Source organism: Strongylocentrotus purpuratus, unplaced genomic scaffold (genome assembly GCF_000002235.5).
Source record: "Strongylocentrotus purpuratus isolate Spur 01 unplaced genomic scaffold, Spur_5.0 spur5_scaffold_13, whole genome shotgun sequence".
Classification (NCBI taxonomy): Eukaryota; Metazoa; Echinodermata; class Echinoidea; order Camarodonta; family Strongylocentrotidae; genus Strongylocentrotus; species Strongylocentrotus purpuratus.
In genome coordinates, this window is record NW_022145598.1 from 3,514,596 (window position 1) to 3,538,243 (window position 23,648).

Sequence of the window (23,648 nt, forward strand, 5' to 3'; positions counted from 1 at the left end):
TGAAACAGAAGCAGAAAGAAAGAAAATTGAAGGGTGCATTTATCAGTGGTCGAATAAAGAAAGATGTGTTATGTAACACAAAATAAAGCGAACAGTCAAAGGAACGAATAAAAAAACATTAATCAAAGAACGAACAATAACAACAACAAATTAAAAACTGACCCAAAAAAAAGATTCCTTTAAAGTAGGGGCAGAAAAAAAATGATATGACTTTTGTTATACAAAATAATCAGATATGATACATGTATATAAATAATAGAATCGCCGAGCCGATGAAGATTTAAAGATTTATTTTATCATACCTTCAGGTACTCAATGATTTCATATTTTTTTTTAATCAGGTTGCCCTGAGAGACAGTCAGGATCTACATCTTATCTCTGGGCCGTCATCAACAACATCTGCTCGAACGTCGCTCTGTTCATCTACGGCATAATGATGGAGGAGAGAGAGAAGGGAAGGGAGAGGGAGGAGAAGGAAGAGGAGGTGGAAGAAGAGGAGGAGGAGGAGGAGGAAGAGGGGGAGGAGGTAGAGGAGGAGGAGGAAGAGGAAGAGGAGGGGGAGGAGGAGGAGGAGGAAGAGGAGGAAGAGGAAGAGGAGGAAGAGGAGGAGGAGGAGGAGGAGGAGGGGGAGGAGGTAGAGGAGGAGGAGGAGGTGGAAGAAGAGGTGGAGGAGGAGGAGGAAGAGGGGGAAGAGGGGGAGGAGGTAGAGGAGGAGAGGAAGAGGAGGAGGAGAGGAGGAGGAGGAAGGGGAGGAGGAGGAAGAGGAGGAGGAGGAAGAGGAGGAGGAGAAAGAGGAGGAGAAAGAGGAAGAGGAAGAGGAGAAGGAAGAGGAGGAGGAGGAGGAGAGGAGGAGGAGGAAGGGGAGGAGGAGGAAGAGGAGGAGGAGGAGGAAGAGGAGGAAGAGGAGGAGGAGAAGAAGAGGAGGAAGAGGAGGAGGAGGAAGAGGAGGAAGAGGAGGAAGAGGAGGATGAGGAGGAGGAGGAGGAGGAGGAGGAAGAGGAGGAAGAGGATGAAGAGATGGGCGTCGTCACTTGGAAAACAGGGACGAGGATGAATGAGATGGAGATACAACTAACATCAAGAAGCTGTTTTGTCGCTCTGGTGAAAACAAAGATATAAGCCAATCATCGGTGAGCATTACACCCCCCCCCCCCCCCCCCCCCCCCCCCGCCCCCGCCCACTTTGATTGGTCATCATGATGGGTTTAAATAATTACAGATGTTATAGTTAATTAAGAGGTTGGCATTATCGACATTATCGTAGAATTTGTTTTAAGATGTTTTAAGTTAAGAACTTCCACAGGCTGGTCTTTGCATGTTGTTCTTTTAGTTGTCAACACATTATTGATTTAATAAACTATAATCATTCTAATAAAGAAATAAAATGAATTATTAACCGTATCAGACATCTGAGCAGGGCAATTTTTAAATGTTATTGCCCTCAAGGTTTGGTGGATAAGTCAACAAAATTACAATAAGTTAGTCCGCTCAGAAAAGTCAATGGGATTTTGTGTGTAATTTGGCGGGCAATATAGGTTATATTATATACCTCATACATAGATTGTCATTCACTGATTGGTCAGAACTATATCACATGTCAAGGAGCATTTCGATCTATCAAGTATCATTACGTCAGAGGGTTTGATAGCTACTATCAAACCCTAGGATAGGACCCCTAACCCCTCCCGCGACTTAGTTGCGCACACAAATTTGTTGAGTTGCTAGGCTACCGCAATCGCGCGGTTACGCGCAGCGCGTAGGAATTCAATACTCTTGATCTTGCCTTGGACTTAATGTTGGATTTTTCTTATTCTGGTGAGTAAAATCCTCTTGATCTCGTTTCCTGTTTTTTAAAGCTAGATCTAGACCTACAGCTAGATCTAATCATGAATCAATAAAAAGGATGAGGTATATAAAACAAATATGGACTGCTCTGTAATCGGATGATGGAGGGAACTACCACTACCTCGGTAGAGTTCACACCGGCCCTTCTATCACCCCCTCGGCTTTCGCCTCGGGGTGATAGAAGGGCCGGTGTGAAAACCACCTTGGGAGTGATAGTTCCCACCATCATCCTCATGAGCAGTCAATATTTGTATACAGTAAACCAATGCGCAAATATTTTAGCCCGCTCAGAAGAGTCAATGGGATTTGTGTGTAATTTGGCGGGCAATATAGGTTATACACTAAACCAATGGACAAATATTTTAGCCCGCTCAGAAAAGTCAATGGCAAAATGCGTGTTAAACTAGTGAGCAATAATATAGTGCCAGTTGTAATTTACATCGCGCATCAGCTATTGTAATTTACATCGCGCATCGTGTATAAGAAAATGCGCACTTTGCGCGAACTCTATTGTGACGTAACAATCACACCCTAGGCAAACTGTTTGCAGTGTATCGAAAATCTGTCAAACACTGGATGAACAATGCTGGTTTGACAATGTTTTTGCAACTTCTAATGCTAGGAAACCCTGTGTAGCCTACATAATTTAAGAGTATAAGATAGTAAGAGTTTCTTGTTTGCTCTAGATGTCTGATGTGGTTAATAATAGTAATATTGACTGCCTAATTCAGGGCAATACGACTTGTAATATATCACCCTCACCTTCGGTTCGGGCGATATATGTCGTATTGCCCAGAAGGCAGTCAATATTACTTAAATATAATTAAAATTCATCTCAATGATAATGCTCTACATTATTATGCCTATATAATAATTGTCAGCCTCACTGCTGCAGCATTACATTGTATGTGCATGGAGCACCGTCTTTGTAGCATGCCACACAGCTTAGAAGAACTATAAACATGATCACTGAAAACAACTTCTAGTGAATTACCCTACTCTGCATGTTCATGTCATTTAAACAGCAGCATATATAAGCGAGCGGCCATCATCACCAGCCGGGCCTCCTGCAAATCGGCTACATGCACTGTGTAACATCCAAGCCTCGACAAGTTGCATGAATGAAACTGGATGCATCTCAAGTTTATTCTTTGGTAATAAACGCGGTGATTGGGATCATAATGATGGTAGTCTGTTGCATTGGCGGAATCTAGTGGAGGAAACCGTTTACGCCCTATTTTCATAGTGAGTATTTTCTAACTCGATCCTTCCTTAAAAAGTCCTAAAATAATGCAAAACTTTGTTCGTCTTTGCTCTTAATAATGTACATGTGACATTTTAACCTTCGTATAATCACTTGTTTTTCTTTCTCAATCGTTTTACCATTACAGGAAACTATTAAAGCAACATCAGCAACATAATGCATGTAGACCCAGCATAATCATCACTGCGTGCTTCTCATCAATCTACCGTATTATCATTAGTACAGCCAACAGTTAGAATTGTGCCATTTTAGATTAAAAACAAATATGGTTTAGTACAGCTTTGGATAAAAGTGCAGTTGGCAAGAAAGTGCGGTTAACAGAAAACCAGCAAACATGATCGAAGACAACAGATCGTGTCCAATGAACATGGTGAGAGCCATCTTTCATTTCAGCCTCTCACGCAGGAGTTGATGGAGTCAGTCTTCTTATCAGCGGTCCGCCCAAATGTATACTGGCATGGTTTTAAAATGAAGCCTAAACTAAAGACGACATGAGCCAAACCTCGTCTGTATAACGTTTTATTCAGAAAGATAAACAACAAGGAAACAAAACCGGTGGAAACGAAACCAGAGTGATGGAGGAGAAACTTGCAACAAAATCAAGGAGTTTCTTAACTCCTTGATAAAATCAACTCATCTTTCATCATGATGCAAAGACCCTAGTTTGAAATTTGCAGATACACTGCAAAAACCAGAGTGTTAAAATTAACACCAAGGGTGTTCAATTTAACACTTTCTTGGTATCTATATCGGACAACTCCTCTGGTGTTACTTAACACCATTTTATGGAATTAGATTATTTCAATTACACTAATGGTGTTAATATTTGACAACTCCTACTGGTGTAGATTAACACCAATATCTGGAATCATAACAAATTCAATTCCACTTTTGGTGTTTATATTCTTGTTGATCCAATGGTCCCACATTCCATATTTCCTATTATCGACCATTATCGACCAGGGTAGAGGATCAGATCAATGGTAAACTGATTATTCATAATCGATGTTGGCAACTGTCCACCAATAGGTATATTCTAATCTCCATTGCATTAACTCCATCACATAGATCATTTGAAGTAATTTCAAGATTAACATTTAAATGATACAGGCTGGTACACGAATATATAATAAATATGCATGTTGTTTCTTGGTTAGTATTCTTATAATCAATATATCTATTGCTAAAACGTTAATGTAATTGTAACAAGATCAGACAAATAATCTATTGGTCAATAATTGCCAAAGGAAAATGCAAATCACAAAATTGATGTGCATTGTCATCATTTGATTAACAAATCATGATAAATGCATTTTTCTGTGAACACGTGTAAAGTAATCATTAAGCGCGCGTACACTTTGTGAAAACTTATTCGACCAATCAACCACCTTAAACGAAATCACGTGATGATACTTTCAACACCGAGCATAAAACAACACCTTGTTACTTAACACCAAGTAATTATTAATGCATGCTTAAATCTGACCGGTGTTAAAAATAACACCAATGGTGTAAAAAAAAAATCAATACCATACTGGTGTTAGAAATTTAACACCCTGGTTTTTGCATTAATGCATGCTTAAATCTGACCGGTGTTAAAAATAACATCAATGGTGTTAAACAAATTCAATACCATACTGGTGTTAAAAATTTAACACCCTGGTTTTTGCAGTGTAGTTTTAAGCGACAGAAATAAAGCACAAGGCATGCCTGCAGAGTACTGATACAAACTATGAATGGCCCAAACTGTGTTTCATGTCTCATGGAAGAAAGATAACTTAGATATAACAAATCAAAACTTAGATTCGAAATTTAGAATGACTTACAGTATAAATAAGGGGAAAACAACTTGTCAACAATAATCATGACGAACCAAAATCTGTTATGACTGAGATTGAGCCAATGAACGACATAACCGAATCCGTATATCGATAATTTCAAAGCATAGTTAGAAAATATCAAAACCCTTGGAAAATTATTGTGATTATCAACTTCAGATAAAAGCAATCAATCATGAAATACTTCAATACATTTATGTTCGATGTCGTTGTGTTTGTTTGTTTATTTTTTTCTTTGACAATCAGTGCAGTTAAACGATTGACGAAAATTGTTATTGTAATAAGAAGTCAGTTATTTACTATCCGATTAAAGTTTATGACTCAATAGATAGCTATATAGAATGATAAATAGATAGACAGAAAGATTGATGAAGTAGATAGATAGATAGATAGATAGATAGATGGGTAATAGCTAGGTAATATATGATATGGTAGAAGATAGGGAGAGACCCCAGGGGGTCACTCCCAACATGACTGACTACGCACCCGCGTCCAGAAAAAGCGGCGAAAGGGTGTCTTTTTCAGCTATACCGCGTGTTCCTTAAAAAAAGGGTGATTTTCAAGCACTGATCACACACAAAACAAAAAAGGGTACCTTTTCAGATTCACAGGTTCGGCGTCGTCTACTTTTTTTCTTAAAAAGAGGTGTTTTTCAATCACTGATCGCACAAAAACCAAAAGAAAGGTACCTTTTCAGGAGCACAGGTCGTGCTTTTACTTAAAAAAGGGTCATTTCAGAAAAAGTGCGATACGATATTAAGGACTTTTAGGGTCCATTTCAGATGTTGATGGACACGGGTGGATAGCATTTGTGTATGAGAGTGACCCCCCTGGGGGAGAGACATGAAAGAGAGAAAGAGAGAGAGAGAGAGAGAGAGAGAGAGAGAGAGGGGGGGGGGGGTGTGATACATAAAGCTATGATAGAGAGAGAGGGGGAGTGGGGGAGATGTGGTACAGTCAATCTCATCCTCTTTCGGAGGGTAGGGCTCAGAGCTAGGGGTAGAGGTATGGTCAAGGGTAGGAGGGTGTTAGCCCGTGTTAGGGGTTCATTTAGGAAAAAGTTTTGAAGTAGAATAACAGGTAGGGTTAGGAGTGGGGTTAAGAGGTATTTCAGGGGTAGGGTTAGGGCGTAGGGCTTTCGTATAGGGTTAGGCGGTATTATGTGTACCTGTTAGGGATAGGTTTAAATGTTAGGGCTTGGGTTAGGGTTTGGTGTTAGAAGCCTTTACACGAGATCAGACAGTCGAGACAAACCAAGACTGGAAGACAGTCCGCCAGCAGGTGTTGGGGACTTTTGGGAGCTCGAGCCTAACTTGGGGTTTCTTGCATTTTTTTCTACATGTACCTTTTAAATTAAATTTCGGGGGTAACACCAGTGGCGGATCCAGGAATTTTTTTACCGGGGGGAGAGGGGGGGGGGGGCACAAAATCGCATGGTGTGAAATATATGAAAAACGATGGAGCGAGGCGTCAGCGGCGAGGGAGCGGGGGTGGGTCTGGGAGGAGGTCAGAACCCCCTCATAGAGTAGGAAGCATTGGCAATTTTAGAACCACATTAGGCGTAGTTTGAGGCACTTCACGGAGTAATATGACGTAAAATTGCTTTCTCCTACCCCCTCCAAGAGCAGGGATCTTATGCGATTTGAGAACCATTTTGACGCATCAATGTCCACCGGCACTTCCTGGAAAAAATGAGGTCTTCTGATTGGTTAGAAGTTAGAGAAAAGTGATCTGTCACGTCGCGAGACGTTGTAAACTATATGCTTCGTTGCTGCACAATGCACAAAGATAGTGGTCTGGTACTTCACCGGTAGTACTTGCAAAAATTATCTCGAGTGTATAAACTGTGATGTTATCAGCGGCGTCGCTAGGCTTTTTTCAGTAGGGGGGGGGGGATAGAGGCCACCAATTACCGACAAAATAAGCCACCAATTACTGACAAATATTAATGCCAATGTCCTAATGTCTATAATTTAACCGTATAAACCCGGGCCAGGGACGAAGTTATTTTTCAGTTTTTCCCCTTCCGCGCAGAGAGCAGAAGCTTTGACACCTCATTAAATTATTAGAGAAAGAAGACGACTTTTTGTACCGTTCTCGACTCTTAATTAATACTCTTAATCCTTGTCTGAATTTATTTTCGGCCATCCCGCACGAAGTGCGGAAGCTTTGACGTTTCATTAGATAAAGAAGACGATTCGTTGTATCGTGTCCTTGTCTGAAATCAGCTTCCCCCTCCCGCGCGTTAAGCGCGGAAGCTTTGACGTTTCATTAAATTATTAGAAAAAGAGACGATTCGTTGTACCATTGTATACTCTTAACCCTAATAAGGCCCCCTCCACGATCTTTCTGATTGCTCGGGAACGCATATGGATGGCGCCTCGCCGCTCGCTGACTTTTTTTTTTTCGGGTCTTGCGCAACTTTTAAAAGAATTTTTTTGAAAATCGGACCTACGGTCACAAGGTCACGTGACCTTTTGTTTTTGCATGTCAGCCCGAAAATCGCTCATTTTCGTGATTTGTGTACAAAACATATGGAAAAGTCATTTTTCCTAAAAACAGATCAAACATTGGTTATTGGGTCTTGTTTAAAGTTGATTGGTTGTTTTGGGAGTCAAAATAGTTGAATTGTAGTAAGAAATGAAATAAAACAACAAAAACAATGAAATACATAAGTTAAAAACGATGAAATACATAAGAAATTATCAAAACAAGGGATAACATAAGGAATAAGCTGGCTCTTCCAAATTTTTTCGTCGTATTATTATTCAGAATGGTCTAATAGATATATGTAGTGACAAAAAAATGCTTAAATATGAATAATATATGATTTATGGGTAAAAATATGATTTATATGACTTTATTTGCATAAATTACCATAAATATGCAAATGAGTAAATTTTTCAAAAAAATGAAATTATCATATTATTCTATACACTTCACTTGACATGCGTGCAAATTTTCGCTCTCTCTTCCCTTTTCTTTCTTTGTCCCCTCCTTTTTCTCCTTTCCCCCTTTTCTCTCCTCCGTCTTTCCCCCTGTCCTCCCCTTTCTTTCTTTCCCCTTCCTTTTCTCCTCTCCCCTTTTCTCTCCTCCCTCTTTTGGAAATGAAAATGGATAGCAGACGGTGAATTCAAGTACAGTTCAAAGCAGACCCTATCCATACCCACCCACTCTATTTTACTGTATCCAATCATTGCCTGATAGATTTTCGACCCTCAATATGACTTCAACGTTTTTTGCAGGTGGATTATCAGAACTTACAAAATGTACAGAAAATGAGATTTTAAAGATTCCTGTGTGTTAACATTTTGCGAATGCATTGGTGTCGCTTAGTTTAGGAAAGAAAGGGGACAGCGCCCCCACATCTTAAAACCGTAAGACAGACGAACAAACTTTGGAAAAACATTAATTTATCATGTCAATGAAATGCAAAAGTTAATATATATAAACAATAGAACAAACCAATGGTGAACCAACCAACCAACAATCCAAAACATATTATTGTATCAACATGGTGTATTATCTTTCGTTGGAGTTAAACACAAATCCATCTCCCCGGCTAAATTGCTCAAAAATGTATTTATCTTCGTCTATACACAGAAGGCTTGTTATCGTATTCCTGACTCTTTGTAACCAAAAATACGGGTTTTTGTATATATTAAAAAAAACACTGATAATTTGTGAGGGTTAGTATTCTTTGTAATTCTATTTTGGGTTATTTTTCTCTTTAAATGCTTCTAATTGTAAAACCTTGTGTATCCATCCAGACAAGTTGTGTTTTCAAACAACTGATTTAAAACAGCAATTTTGAAGAAGTTCACAAGGAGTTAATATATTTCATAAATCTTCCAAGACTTATGTTGGGCAGTATTATAACAGACAAGTATTCATGATGGTAAATGCTATTTGGTGAACATTTCCCATTAAATCCGATGGCAAAAGAGAAGGCCTTATGTTTATTAAGTGTGTCCGGACACGGGAAACCCAAACATGTAAGTTAATCATTATCTAATATGTAGCTTATAAGTCTACGGTTCGAGGCATTGAAGAAAAATTAGTCAATCATTTACCAAGTTTATAGGTAAATATTGTCCGTGTTGCAAACTGCAAACCATAAACTCCAGTGGTATGACTTCGAGACATAAGTGCTAATTTAGTGCCAATGTTGAAGAAAAAAAATGGGGTGGGATTAAAAAATACGAGGAAGAAAACAAAATCGGTGCAGTGAGCAAGGGTCACAGAAATCATAATTGAGTTACACTGCATTGTCCCCTCCAAAATCAAAACGGCTAAAACCAATGAAATTATTTTAGAAAAAACCCAAAATAAGAGTAAAACCACCCAAAAGGGACAGGATTAATTTCAGTAACGATGGCATTGTTTAGGCCCTAGTTATATTTTTCTTTTTTCCCCTTCATCTAATATTCTAATTACACCAAAACGGTACAATTGAGGGCGCTGTCTTATTCTACAATGAGAAAAGGCAAAATATGGCGACACAGGTGAGCTATTCGTGATTGTTTATCTGATTTGGAGGTTTAATTGATTGACTTTTGTAGAACTCATGGAGTCAGTATGGGTAACCACAGTGTATAATATTCCTATAGCTGAAATATTCCTTGCATTTTAGATGATATAGGCGGTAACATACCATCATCTTGGGCCTTGTGGAAGACAGTGGCAGCTGTTCGCGTGCAGATACACACCTATCGGATGGCTGGTCCCTCAACTGCCCAGAGCTCGGCGAGAGCAACGCTTCGTGTGTATGTGCTAGCTGCGCGAGCTCGAGCTCTGCCCATCTTCAGTATTTCTTTCCATTGTTTGCCCCATGTCATGGGGCTAACCAATGCTACAGACTTGATAGATATACATGGGCTTTAAATGTTAGATCTACTAATTTTTAATGAGATGAATAATGATAAAGGACAAGAATACATGCGGTATACCGCCCTGCTGACTCCAAATTCAGAAGGTTCAGAAGGATGAATTACAGAAATTGAGGAAGGACATCCCCCTTTTTTAAAATTAAAGCTTGAACTTGAAATTGAACTGTTGAATTGAAGTGTTGGTCTAGGCCTAGATCTAGACTATTTGTTCAACATTTTAAAATAATTCAGATTCACACAAAATTCAAGAGACTAGTTGCAACCATATATAGAATGTATTTGTTTATTGACTTTTTTCCAGGGAATGCCAAACAAAGGAGTGGTCACGGTAAACGTTTTGTGTTTTTAGTGTTTCATTTGTCTCTTTTGCCACTTTGTTGTGAAATCCAAATCTTTCATTAGCATTTATTTTCATGAAAAAATTACAAAAACTAAAATCTGAATGGAGATGAAAGAAAAGAAACTGGTGTTATTTGATACAGGAATTTGATATTTTGTAGAATAAGTTCTGAATTTTTTAGGAAATTTGGGTGTGGAAACTAATGTCTATAAATAAGGCTCTAACTTACTAAATACCATGCTTATGCTTATTTTTTTACATGAAATATTAAAAAGGCTTAGATAATTAAGGTAAATGAAATGAATAGGATTAGTTATTTAGTGGACAAAAAAATGTATTTTCTTTTGGAAATGCCTGTAAATGAATAAAGACTCTTATTTTGTTGATCCTGTATCACTATTTAAGTGTCTCTCTAGCGTGTATTAAAATCACTAATGTTTCCTTGAAATCTAGTCTTCTTCGAATTCTCAAGCATGATACGTCACGTAGCATTGGTGGGATTTTTTAAATATTTTTTTATTTCTACAATGAAATTGTCAAAGTTTACATGTTCAGTGAACTACATAATGTACATTGTATTTAAAAACCTGTACCAGGAAGGTTAAATTCTTGGGTCCAATAAATGAAATTCAGTTTTATTATTTCATGACAGAATTCATTTATTTCACCTACCGTAAAAACATTACTTGTCTAAAGATGTACATGTACGTTCATATACATGTAGAATCCTAGTTATACTCATCACAAATGGTACATGTAGTCACCTTTTAATCTTTATCATTATTATTCACAATTCATTTTTATAACATAGTGAGCTACAAATGTATGTAGAACAAATTTGATTCAGAAAACTTTCATTTGTTACGGTAATCATAACATGTAGTTTAGGCATCTACCAGCATCTACAAAAATTCTATCCGCTCCTATAGAAGTTTTCAAGCCAAGTAATTCTTCACACAGTTAAAATGCTGTCTGCTACCTCAGTTTCAGTTTCATTATGAGAAACAATTGTTACCATAATTGAACGCTTAGGAAAAGAAATAAAAAAGTAACATGTTCATGAAAGTAGTCAAATTGTGTAGAATGTGTGAAAAACATTCCTGAACGCTAATAGAAAAGTGAGATCCTATATTGATTTAAAGGTGAAGTTCAGCCTGATAATTAGCTGGTATAAGGTAGAAAAAAGGCAAGAGAAACAAAGTAGTGAAGTTTTAGCAATGTTTGATTAAAAGTAGGAAATGTTCATTAGTTAAACACATATTGGCAACATTGTGGCGTCTCTTACGAGGTCCTGTCCACTTTGCTCTGTACACAAATATTAAATTTCATTTTCTTAGTAATGGATGACAAAATAGATTTATTTCATACAGGGGTTGTATAGAAACATATTTGCAATCATTGTATTTAGGGTGCAATGGTGCATGTATGATTGAAATACAAAAAAAAAAAAAAAAAAAAAAATTTGGACAGAGAAAATGTGAGGGAAGCTTGCAAGATACGTCACAGAGTTGCCAATTTGTGTTTGATAGATCACAACTTCAAAATTCATAATTCTTATTTTTAATCAGATGTTCAAACATTCACTAACCTGTTCATCTCATTTTTCTGCTTCTATTAAAACTAACTTTATATCAGGATGGACCTCCCCTTTACAGTAAAATTCAGTGTTGATATCAGCATATAAATACCAAGATCTATCATAATTTGAAATAGTACATATCACTACAAATAGTACAACTGTCTAGAGGAGTTATTTCATTTCATACCATTGTCATTGCTCTCATTTATCTTTCTACTCATCACCTTGTGGTTTGACTTGTTAAGACCCTAATCACCCTATATCTGATGAAAATACAACCTTATATCAATGGAGAGGGGAATGTACAGTACATTGTATGTTGATTACAAATACAAAGGTTAACAAATTTTTTCCCTTCCGTAATCGCTCAAAATCAAATTACACCCCATTTTCAGCACCCTCCAAAGTTTTGAGTCAAGAGGAGTCGAATTTTCCGCAGTTACTTACGGTGAGGACATAATATCGCCCTTGTTTTCACGAAGTGACGGTAGTGAGGAAAATCGTTAAGCAAAGTGAATGCAATTTCTTTTTACTACCGTCACTTCGTGAAAACAGCGACGATTTGTGGACCCGATCAGCTCCCTACATGTATAAAGCTGAGGCAATGGGGTTGTGCTTGATTAATGCAAAGTCATTGTGAATATGCATACCCCACATGAGATGTCATCAAGTCAATAGATATATTTTAGGTCAACCCTTCTGATTTTCAAAGTTTTAGAATATGAGTTTTCAGAGAGCTATTACTCTTCAAACAGACACTAAAATGGTATATAATTGATATTGTAATCTATGACTTGTAAGCTTTCTGGTGAAACCTGTATATAACTCATCTATTTCATTTATTACTTCAGACAGGGTCTTTGAATCTTGTTATCACAAGTTGAATATAAAGTATTTTTTTTATCTTCATCTTTGTACAGAAGAGACTTCACAAGGAGTTAATGCAGATTCAGAAAGACCCCCCACCTGGTATCAAAATCAACGAAGAAAAGGCAGCTACTGTTCTCAATACGTAAGTTCTTACAAAGCCGTATCCATTTGCCACTCTCAACCGAGGTTAGGGTAAATGGATACCTGGCAGGAATGAATTCTGTGAAATGCTCAAGCGCCTTAACGGTAGCCATGCCAAAATCAACAAAGAAAAGGCGGCTAGTGTTAATATGTAAGTCCTTATACAAAGCATTCTACGTTTGCCACTCTCAACCCAGGTGAGGGTAAATGGGTACCTGGTAGGAATTCAATCTTTGACATTTTAGAGCGCTTTACTGGCAGCCAAGCTAAAGGTGCCCAGGTAATAATAATGAAGCGCCAGGTGGCAATGTACTAGACATGAGAACTAAACAAGAACCCACTATCAATATTATTATTATTATCCTACTTTGTTTAGTTTATGATTGCCATTGATGTTCATCTTCATTCTAGTTACTCCCATACATCAATGCTATCATTTCTCATGGGCAGCTCTGGTCCCTTTCAATAAAAAGAGTACACTAGGGAAGTTAACAAGAACATTTGGTTGGTTGGTTGGTTGGAAAGTATGGGTATGCTTGTACGTAACAAACAAGAGGACCGATGGCTTTAAGTCCTCTCTGAGGGATTTGGTAACAAGGATTAATGCCTTACTAAAGTAAAGGGCACTAGCGCATAGCCTTGCTTTTCGAACTGGGATCTCTCAGTTACAACACCTCTGCTCTGCCACTGAGCCATAGAGCCTTCCCAATTTAAGGACATCAGAGAGCTTAAGGAATTCTGACCTTCTAATAATCTGAAACAAACATAAAGAAAACTGAATCCTAATGTTATGAAGTTCTATTGATGAGTTAATAAAAATAATTTGTCCCGAAACAAAACTTAAATTAAAAACTAGATGGGTATGTAATATTGTTATGAAAAATGTCTGTTTTCTTGAAGCTAAACTTCATAATGTAGAATTTTTCTGAAAGATTTATCAGATTTTCCATTTCATATCATATTATGTCCCTACTTTTTTACAGATGGCATGTAGATCTAGATGGAGCACCCAACTCAATCTATGCCGGAGAAAAGTTTCAACTTCAATTCAAGTTCAGCAATAAATACCCTTTTGATTCGCCAGAGGTACGTAGTCTAGGGGAGAAAAATCCTGTCTGGCTTTAGCATAAAGCATACAAGAAACTCTCTCTCTCTTGCATTTATTTCCCCATGTATGTTTCTAGCTTTAACTCTTCTCCAGTATTCTTTCTCAATGTAACATTCCCCTTTCACATTTTCTTTGTATTTTCCTCCTTAACCCAATGAGAATGACTCTTTTTAGAACAAAAATGTGCATTATATGTGTGATTCAATCCTAATACTCTTTTACAAGCCAATCACAATATCCACCAATCTTCATGAATGCCACATTGTATGTTTCTGGTGATATCATTAAAAAAGAAGTAAGATTATACCTTTCCTTGTATATTTTGATTGACAAGTTTTAGTGTTGCTATTTATCATGCCAGTTTCTACTTTCATCCCTTTCTGAAACTTACCATGAGTGATGGATATTGACATGTTTACACTACCTCAAACAAAAGTGAAGGCAAAGTTCCCGAAGTCTTCTGCTAAATTTTACATGTTCAGAATTTGTCAAGAATGCAGTTTTAATTTTGCAAGAACTTGATCAAGAACAGAGTGTTGGCTCAGTCAGTAGAGCGTCCGCCTCACAACCGGGAGGTCGTGGGTTCGAACCCCGGTCGCATCATACCAAAAGACGTTAACAGGTGGGAGTTGTTGCTACCTTGTTTGGCGTTCAACAATAAGGGATAGAGCAACGTCGATCTGGCGCTGCTCAGTGGCTGCCGGGCTCATGATCAATTGGGCAAAAAGAATTTCCCTTTCGGTTTAATAAAATTTGGAGTGGACTATTAGGTTATTATTATTATTATTAGATTGGGCAATGAGTGACTTACCTATTTTCCTTTTGAATAATGAACATGGTTCTCAATGAATGACTGTCATACCTTACATACTTTAATGCTACTGTAGTTTCTTTTAGTCTATCTAATGTGTTCAACACACAACCTGTGCCTAGATTTTCTTGCATGTGACATGTACCTATGTTTCTGTCATGTTTAAAGGAAAATCAAAACCCTTCAGTTCAATTCTGGCCATGCCATAAACAATTAATATGATGTGATTTTATTATCTCACCTTTTTATTCATAGGTTGGCTTTAATTATTCGCCATACATGTATGAATTATTTCTCAATTCTCAAGACTAATTGAGTAATCTTTGATATGATAAGTTTCAGGACCTTCCCTAATGAACCTGTCGCTTTACCAATGAGTTTTAGCAGTGGCCTGACATTGGTGACAGTTAATCTAGCTTTTATATCGTCAAAGATGTACGGTTGTAGAGGTAGGGTTGAAAATGGTGTTTTCAGTTATGTTCAGGATAAACTATAAAGCTTAGTTAAAGTTATTCATTTGGTTGGTGTAAGTACTATGAACATGACTGACAAAGAAAGCGGACAAAATATACAGTTCCTCAGGTATACAAAGAAACATCCCTTCACTGCTATTATGTAAAAATGTGTAGAACAGGTGAATATGCATGTGGCTCCTGTTCTACACATTTTTACATAATAGCAGTGAAGGGATGTTCGTTTGTCTACCTGAGGAACTGTATATTTTGTCTGATTTCTTTGTCATTCATGTTCATAGTGAAGACATTATCCGCAAAGCAATAGACACTATGAATATGACTGACAAAGAAAGCGGACAAAATATACAGTTCCTCATGTAGACAAAGGAACATCCCTTCACTGCTATTATGTAAAAATGTGTCACATGCATATTCACCTGTTCTACACATTTTTAAATAATAGCAGTGAAGGGATGTTCCTTTGTCTACCTGAGGAACTGTATATTTTGTCCGCTTTCTTTGTCCGTCATATTCATAGTGAGACCAGTTTACTAACATATGTATGTTTCTTTCCTGGGGACCTAGTGACAAGTTATTCTATTTACCTGTTATCAATGGGTGAACTGCAATAATTGGAATCCTGTTTGCATACATTACTTGTTGTTATGTTGAGCACTCAGCGAGAAAGATTTCAGGTTGTGAGAAACAACCTTTGTTTAAAAAGTATACCTAATATTTGAATATTTTAGTAAACCATTTTATTGTACCTGGAGAATGTTCTTTAGAACCCTTCTTGCTTGACAAAGTAGAAAGTTTGATGTATTTGTGTCTTTGTTATGGCAGGTGGTGTTCATAGGAAGCAACATACCTGTTCATCCACACGTCTACAGCAACGGTCACATATGTCTATCAATACTCACAGAAGACTGGTCCCCTGCCCTCTCTGTACAGTCTGTATGTTTAAGTATAATTAGTATGCTCAGCAGTTGCACAGAAAAGGTTAGTCCACCAGTCTTTGTAGTTGAGTCACTTAGTGAAGCGGAAGAAGGAAAGCTTCTTTTTTTTTATACCATACCCGAACATTTTCATAATCATTTTCTATGATAATTTTACTGATCCAAATGGCTTTTAGCAATATTATATGGACATTGTGTAAAATTCTTTTTGAATTTCAGGCAGAGCATTAAAGACATATACATCCTGTTAATGTTGGAAGTGAAAAATATAATAGATGTATTATATATCAACGGAAAGCTTATGGGCCATAAATTACAGTGAAATTGATTTTATGCCACTTTAGTGTCTGTCAGAGGAGTAACAGCTCTCTGAAAACTCAACATCTAAAGCTTTGAAAATCGGAATTTGTTAATTTAAATACTAGCTATCAACTTGATGCCATCTTCTTTGATATGTGGAGCAGGCATATTCACAATGACTTTGCATTAATTAAGCATGGCTCATGGCCTCAGCTATATAGATGAGCCTATCAGGTCCACATATTGATCCTTGTTGATGTGTTATTTGGAGGGGTGCGGAAAATGAGGCTTTAATTTGTGAAATAGTGAAACGTTTTTTTGTTTGTATTCCTTTATATTTGTATTTTATGTTCATTCAGCTTTCCATTGATGTAAAGTTGTATTTTTATTGGATAGGATCTTTAAACAATAAACTTAAAATAACATGGTGGTGGAAATAATTTGTAAACTTTCTCATTCTATTTTGATGTCAGTTTTGAAGTGTATCATAGTAGAAATATCCCCGATAACTTTTTTGCCGTTAGGTTAAATCAAACTAACTTAGGAAGTGTCAAACCTTACGGATGAAATTGGGTGATAATGTTGGGACTCCTGGGGGGTGTTTCACAAAAACTAAGAACGACTTTAAGTTGGACTTGACTATAACAGGCCATTCATGCCACTGTTTGCGCTCACCATTATGATCTTTATATAATATTTTTCCTTCAATAATGAATTATCAAAAAATGGAAATATTGTAGATTTGTGACCATAATTTGTACGTCCCTTGAGAGACCAATGCCAGTAAATGGTTAGAGGAACTAGTGGCATGAACAGCCTGCCATAGTTAAGTCCAACTTAAAGTCAATCTTAGTCTTTGTGAAACACCCCCTGCCCTTTCTAAGTACTGTAAGTAATGGATATTCTGGATACCAGTATCCTGTGAAAGAGATAATTTTTAGCAATGTCACTGAAAATGATTCTTTCATAAAGCAACACCTAAATACTGTAAAAAGGATCATACACATTTTGATGTTCTCCAATTTTACTTTCCTCCAATAACAGAAAAGACCACCTGATAACAGTTTCTATGTGAAAACATGCAATAAAAGTCCAAAGAAAACAAAATGGTGGTATCATGGTAAGTTCATCTTCCTAATCACTTACATATCTCACCCTTCCTCCTTCATGAGTTTACAGGTATATATAGATGAAACAATGTGTGACTGTATTCCAACTTATGTGCTGCCCCCTATTGGTCTGTGTTTACATTAAGCACAATTTCATTTATCTCTGGCATATTGCAAGACATGTTCATGTGCATTTCTTTGACGAATAGATACATCATTTAGCATTCTGATTGAAATTCATGTATTATTGGCCAAGAAACTGTCTTCTTTTTTAAATCAGCCCCAGTTATGATTGTAAACTCCAATGGACTCGATCAATCAAGTGCCATTCTTAAATGTCTGTACATTGTATTAGATGACAACTTTCATGTCATATTAAGTAACTATCACATTACATGTTAAAGGGAAAGTCCACCCCCAAAATAAGTTTGTTTCGATAGAGGCAGAATAATAAGAAAATCAGGTGAGTGAAAGTTTGAGCAAATTCTGAATGACAATAAGAAAGTTATGAATTATTGAAGTTGTGATCAATCAAATACAAATTGGCAACTCTGTGACTTATTATACGAGCTCTCCTTCATTTGCTTTGTGCATAATATTCCATAAAATCATGTTTTCTTCGTTATTGATGACGGAATATATATTTGTTCCTTGCAGGGGGAGTATAGAAACATATTTGCAATTATTATATTTAGGGTGCATGTATGGTTGAAATTTTTCTTGAGGGAAAATGAAAATTTTAGATTTTTTTAGTACTGAGCAAATGGAAGTTGAGCTCGCATGATACGTCATAGAGTTGCCAATTTGTGTTTGATTGATCACAACTTCAAAAATCCTAACTTCCTTATTTTTAATCGGAATTTACTCAAACTTTCACTGACTTGTTTCTCTCATTTTTCTACTCCTATTAAAACTAACTTAATTTCAGGGTGGACTTTCCCTTTAAGGTCGTCGCAAAGAACAGTTTAAATACCGATAAGGCTACCCTGGTAATTAAGAGATAATTGTTATCATTGATATAAGATAAATCATGCTACAATTTGCATTTGCATCAAGAAAAAGATGTCATATACAGTTGAACATATTTGATTAGAATAATCACAAGAATTTTGTGCAATGCATCAATGACATATTTACACCATTTTACTCCACTTGCCTCATTTCCCCTTCTTCCCTCTGCTACATTTTCCACTAATTTCCACCAATAAAAACATTTGGATGTTTGAGTATATATATATATATATATATATATATATATATATTGTTGTGCAAAGAATCAAAGAAATACCCGGTTGTAATCTACTTGCTGTTCTTCCTCTTGCCCTCCTTGTTTCTTTCAGATGACTCTGTATGACACCAGCAAAGCTTCCATCTTTCACCCGTAGAGATTTCCATCTTGCTCCCCGCTAGGACATCGTCCATCCAGCCCTCTCTCTCTCTCTCTCTCTCTCTTTGCTCATCAGAGGTCAGGACTCCTCAACCGAGGTCAAAGGATACCGGTCCCACCAAGATCAAAGGTTACCGACCCTAGTCAGGTTTGACCTGTCAGTGTTGCTGTTCTAGTTGTCCAAAGAAAAATCGTTCATGCTTCTGATGAAAGGTGTATAATACCCTTTTCAGCAACATGATTCCTCATCCAGGGTCAAAGGTCACAGGCCATACATGTACATCAGGTTTGAGCCGATGATGTTGCTATTCTTTATTTCCATAGAAAACCTCACTTCTTTCTAATGGAAGGTATAAAGATTAAGTACAGGTAGAGGACAAAAGATGAGGATGGCCCTAAGGTTTGAACGGTACATCCTAGTTAAGTGACCGTTGTAAAGGTTTCTGAAGGCTTGCTTGACAGAAATGTTTGTCTCTTAGGCCTTGTGGACCTTCAAAGATTATTCTTGATCTGCTTGTTATAAAAGCAGGACTGTTTATAGATTGACCCCTCCCCCTGCCCGCCCAAAGATGTTCCTCTTCAGGATTTTTGATACATTAAATTTTGCTGCAAATGATGATCGTTATGGATGAGAGGGAAGATGAATCTGTAAAATGCTGTGAATAAAGAAGCAAGTGAAAGAGTTTAATACTCTGAATAAAGTGACTCTTATAATCCCATCCTATGAATTAAAAAAAATAATCACATTTACCATTATTCTTTGTACTTGTTCCACGATGCTTTTTCAAAGTACATGATGCAATTAACAGGTATAATAACTGCACACATAGCCATATACATTGGAAGGTGTTATGTAGTGATAAATTTTAAGTTGTTGCAATTTAGTCGTAAATACAGTAAATAAAGTATATATATATTTATATGAGAGTATGTGTACATATCTGTAGTGTATTTTTTGATGGTTAGAAGGAGATGACTATGGAGGATTTTTTTCTCTCAGAATGTTTAAATGTTAGAACCAGGTGGCCGTTTCCTCAAAACCGTCTCAAGTCTAACTTCTTGGACATCTCATTGAAACGTGTGTTATAAGAATGAAGATGGTTTTGAGAAACCGGCCCCAGAGTGTTGTAGAGGAGAACGATATTCAGGTAATAATCAGAGCACATAGGTACTTTACTATTGCTATGTACTGTATCTCATTTGGATCTTCTTTTCTGTTGTCATATCAGACAACAACTAAATTATTCATACCCTTTGTAAATTCGATGTTTTTTCTGCTTTTTGTAACTCGAGAATGAAAGATGAACTGGTTAAATTAGGGCCTTTTTTTTTCAAATTTGAGACGTAAGCTTCTGCAAGAAACCTAAATCGAGAAAAATCAATTTTTCACATACTTAACAAATTTCAAAACTGGGAATGGGTATGAATAATTTAGATGTTAACTGTACGTGTATCCAATTATGTATATTTAGTTGACATAGGTGATGGAGATATTTGTATGATGCTGATTATGGAGTGCGATGCAACACCAGCACATTTTACCAGGTTGTAGGCATTTTGCACTCATCTCAATACTTAATTTTCTCCGCCCAGATCTTAGATATTTTAAATTGACTGAAATCATGGTTTCCTCCGTGAATTAAAGCCCCACTGCACTACTTATAGAAACTTGCGCCCTCTATATAGCAAACAATGCCTAATCAGTGACTATTGGTCCTCCAGGATCCTTTTTTCTTATGTTAATTGAGAGCTTATTTGATGAGATATCCACCTGGCAGTGACCATGCAGGGAGGTCTAATCCCTCCTGGTCAAACTAGTGTGGTGGGGCTTTAATAGTGAATTGAATTGTCTTAAAAAAACAATTGTCTTAGATTTGCCAATTTATGTGTAGATAACATACTAGTACTAGCCAGGTTGTAGCACACACGATCCAGTGACCATTGCTACATAGTCAAATATCCAACACCTGCCAAATTCTTAGGAGCTTTACCCCAGGATGATACACTATACCTCACCTTACCTTAACCCCTAGAACTAACCTACAAACCCAGTTGCAACCTTATTCCAAAACTAATCCCATATTGTTTATTGTTAGGCTTCCTGGGAGAAGTTTCAATTGTTATTCAGAAATTTTGGCTCGCGCACAGTAGATCGCGTGCTCAATCTTGTAATTGACGAGTCAGAAAAATCTCGGTACCAGCAGGATTTGAAGCTGCCATCAACTGCTTACCAGACAGGGACTCTACCACCAGGCCTTAACTGGTACATGGCATAGTCACGGACTCACGGTGATCTGGAAACAAATACCTCAGCTCTCTTGACTCATTCATCAGTCGGACATTAAGACAATAGCCTTGAATGTTAGGCAAACCAAAATCTTTTTTACACAATTTATCCCATTTCTGTGATGACATAAATCTCAGAGGAAATGTCGTTTGAGCATTTCTTACAGCACCATGCTCCAGTGTGTTTTGTTATGTTGCTTCATGCAGGCTTTTCAGAGCCAGAAGGGTGTTAACTCTGTGTTAAAGTTGCATTGGTTCAGGCCCTTCTGGTTGTATATTCAAGTTGGACCAAATTATTCCAGTTTGTGGTAGGCCTTATTCCAATTAGGCTAATTAGCAAAGGTTGCTCCATGCTCTCTTGTAAAGACTCAATGTACATGTATGATGAATACCTGTAGTTTGAAGAATAAGTCTGTCTTTTTGTTAGTTTCTCTACATAAATCGTGTCTTCGTCTCTATTATGACAGGTAGTTATTCTGGAAAAGTAAGGGTATCAAAACTTTGTAATTTAATTTTAACTTAATGATAAATAACCATAGTGAAGGCATCATTAGAGGGGGGTAGGGGGGGGGGGGGGGTCCTAAATATATTGAAGCTTTTCATGCATATGGAAATTCTTCAACTTATTTGATTTTAACCTATTTTGTATGAAGACTTACAAATTAAACTACTTGCATAATCTTATAATTTGTCAATGCTACTGGTCCATCTAGCTTTTCTTGGCTTTATTGCCGGGAAGAAATGAATTTTGATAAAGAGACTCTTTTTATATTTAGAATGCGTTGGTCTATATAGTGGGGAACTTTGTTATGTTTGCCTACATATTGTTGGCGATATTTTGAACTAACGAATCTGTCATATTACTGTACGGATTCATCGGCTCAAAATATATTCAAGCCGTATGCATCATACATAAAACAAAAGATTGTTTTTTTTTCTGTTGGATGTTCTTCATTTTGATAGACATGTTCACAACTGAATTAGAGATAGTGATTACATGAATTATTGTCAAGATGTTCCTACTCAACTTTCATTATGCTGTTTGAACCTGATTAATTAAAACTACTAAATGCTGATATAAATTATTGCATCATATGAATTATAAATTGCTCATAGAGTACTTTCGTTTTTACATTTTTTTTCCTAGATTTTGTTTTTATATGCAACTCATTAATTCAGATACATATATATTTGTATGTAATTACTGCAGGTAACCTTACTATTTTTATGACTATTTATGTTTCGTTTGTTGTACTTGAATATTTACTTTTTTAAAGTAGCCTTTGTTTCTTACCTAAATTGTATGCAGATTTTTGTTTTCAACTACTAGCTGTGGGTTGACTCATTAAATATACTTTTGTTTTCGTTGGTGAAGTTTAAATGCTGTCTAAGTGAATAATTTCATCTGATTTTTGTTAAAGTAATATGTTCCTTTTTTTTAATACACACTGTTTGATTTAATTTATAATCATGTTACAAGGGCAATTACATGCTTCATGTAATTGAAAGGAAATATTGATCGCATTGTGTGTGTATGTGTGTGTGTCAATGAAAATGTCTGTAATATGTCTAAAATTCTGATACAATGCCATGGACCATGTCCGTGGATTAAAACTATTGAAATGCATATATGAAGCCGTGTAGTGTAACTTTCATTTTTTTAAATCTTGTTTTGGGGGAATTCATTCATTTAACCTACATTTGCAATCTGTTTCAGGGAGAGCTTTTTCGCGATCGGTTGTCAAAAGAGTAAATGCTGGATATGCATCACAGAGAGAGAGAGAGGGGGGGGGGGGTGAGAGGAAGTGATGAGGGAGATAGATGAGAGAGAGAGAGAGAGAGATGAGAGAGAGAGAGAGAGAGAGAAAGAGATCATGGAGATAGATGAGAGGAAGAGATGAGGGAGCGAGAGAAATAGAGATGGATGAGAGAGTTGAAAAAGAAAGAGAAAGAGACATAAGAGAGAGAGAGGGAGAGGAAGAGAGAGAGACGGAAAACTGTTTACTCTTTTTAACTATAAACAAGTATTATCGAAGATTTTCTTTGTACGGCTTCTTGCCACTATTAAGTTTAATAGAAAATAACATTTTAATTTGATTTAATAAAAACATACATTAGTTAACAAAGTAGAGAACTTTTGCAACATCCAAAACAATATTAAACCACTGCACCACTTTTTTTTTTTGTCTCTTCATCTTTAAATTCTTGTTTTTACTGTATTCATGGAATCGTTTCCTTTTAATTTTTAACCATGGCACCCCGGTTGAACTACATGCAAATCCACCGCAAGACTCAGTTTGACCGTGTTGTTGCTATGACGTCAAAGGAAGAGGGCGCCGCGTTCGCAACCCGCCAAAATAATTTTCGTTGCTTCCTTGATATTTCATATATTTCCCGTTAAAACGCTTGCATCGCTTGAGATTTAAACGTAGGACATTCCGCACTATATCCCATTTGCATCATTGTATTCG

General features: G+C 36.8%; 1 protein-coding gene and 1 pseudogene across 2 annotated transcripts; one reads left to right on the forward strand and one right to left on the reverse strand.

The window, feature by feature from the left end:
• Window positions 1–471: 471 nt before the first annotated feature.
• LOC115923361 lies at window positions 472–3,489 on the reverse strand (annotated as a pseudogene).
• A 5,895-nt stretch (window positions 3,490–9,384) lies between these two features.
• On the forward strand, window positions 9,385–22,808 carry LOC582071 (ubiquitin-conjugating enzyme E2 W). Of its 2 annotated transcripts, XM_782044.5 has the most exons (7): window positions 9,385–9,451; window positions 10,137–10,163; window positions 12,675–12,766; window positions 13,749–13,851; window positions 15,983–16,138; window positions 17,440–17,515; window positions 18,845–22,808. In XM_782044.5, the coding sequence occupies exons 1-7, from the start codon at window positions 9,440–9,442 to the stop codon at window positions 18,856–18,858; spliced, it is 480 nt and encodes a 159-aa protein (XP_787137.4). In that variant the 5' UTR covers window positions 9,385–9,439; the 3' UTR covers window positions 18,859–22,808. The 2 variants fall into 2 exon arrangements, with proteins under 2 accessions (XP_787137.4, XP_011670326.1); XM_011672024.2 differs by lacking the exon at window positions 10,137–10,163.
• Window positions 22,809–23,648: the final 840 nt, after the last annotated feature.

What these genes read in the sequence shown, in the direction of transcription:
- LOC582071 (XM_782044.5), top strand. An exon ending in GCAGCTACTGTTCTCAATAC is followed by an intron (nt 12,767 to 13,748) that starts GTAAGTTCTTAC and finishes ACTTTTTTACAG; the next exon opens with ATGGCATGTAGATCTAGATG. An exon ending in TCAGCAGTTGCACAGAAAAG is followed by an intron (nt 16,139 to 17,439) that starts GTTAGTCCACCA and finishes CTCCAATAACAG; the next exon opens with AAAAGACCACCTGATAACAG.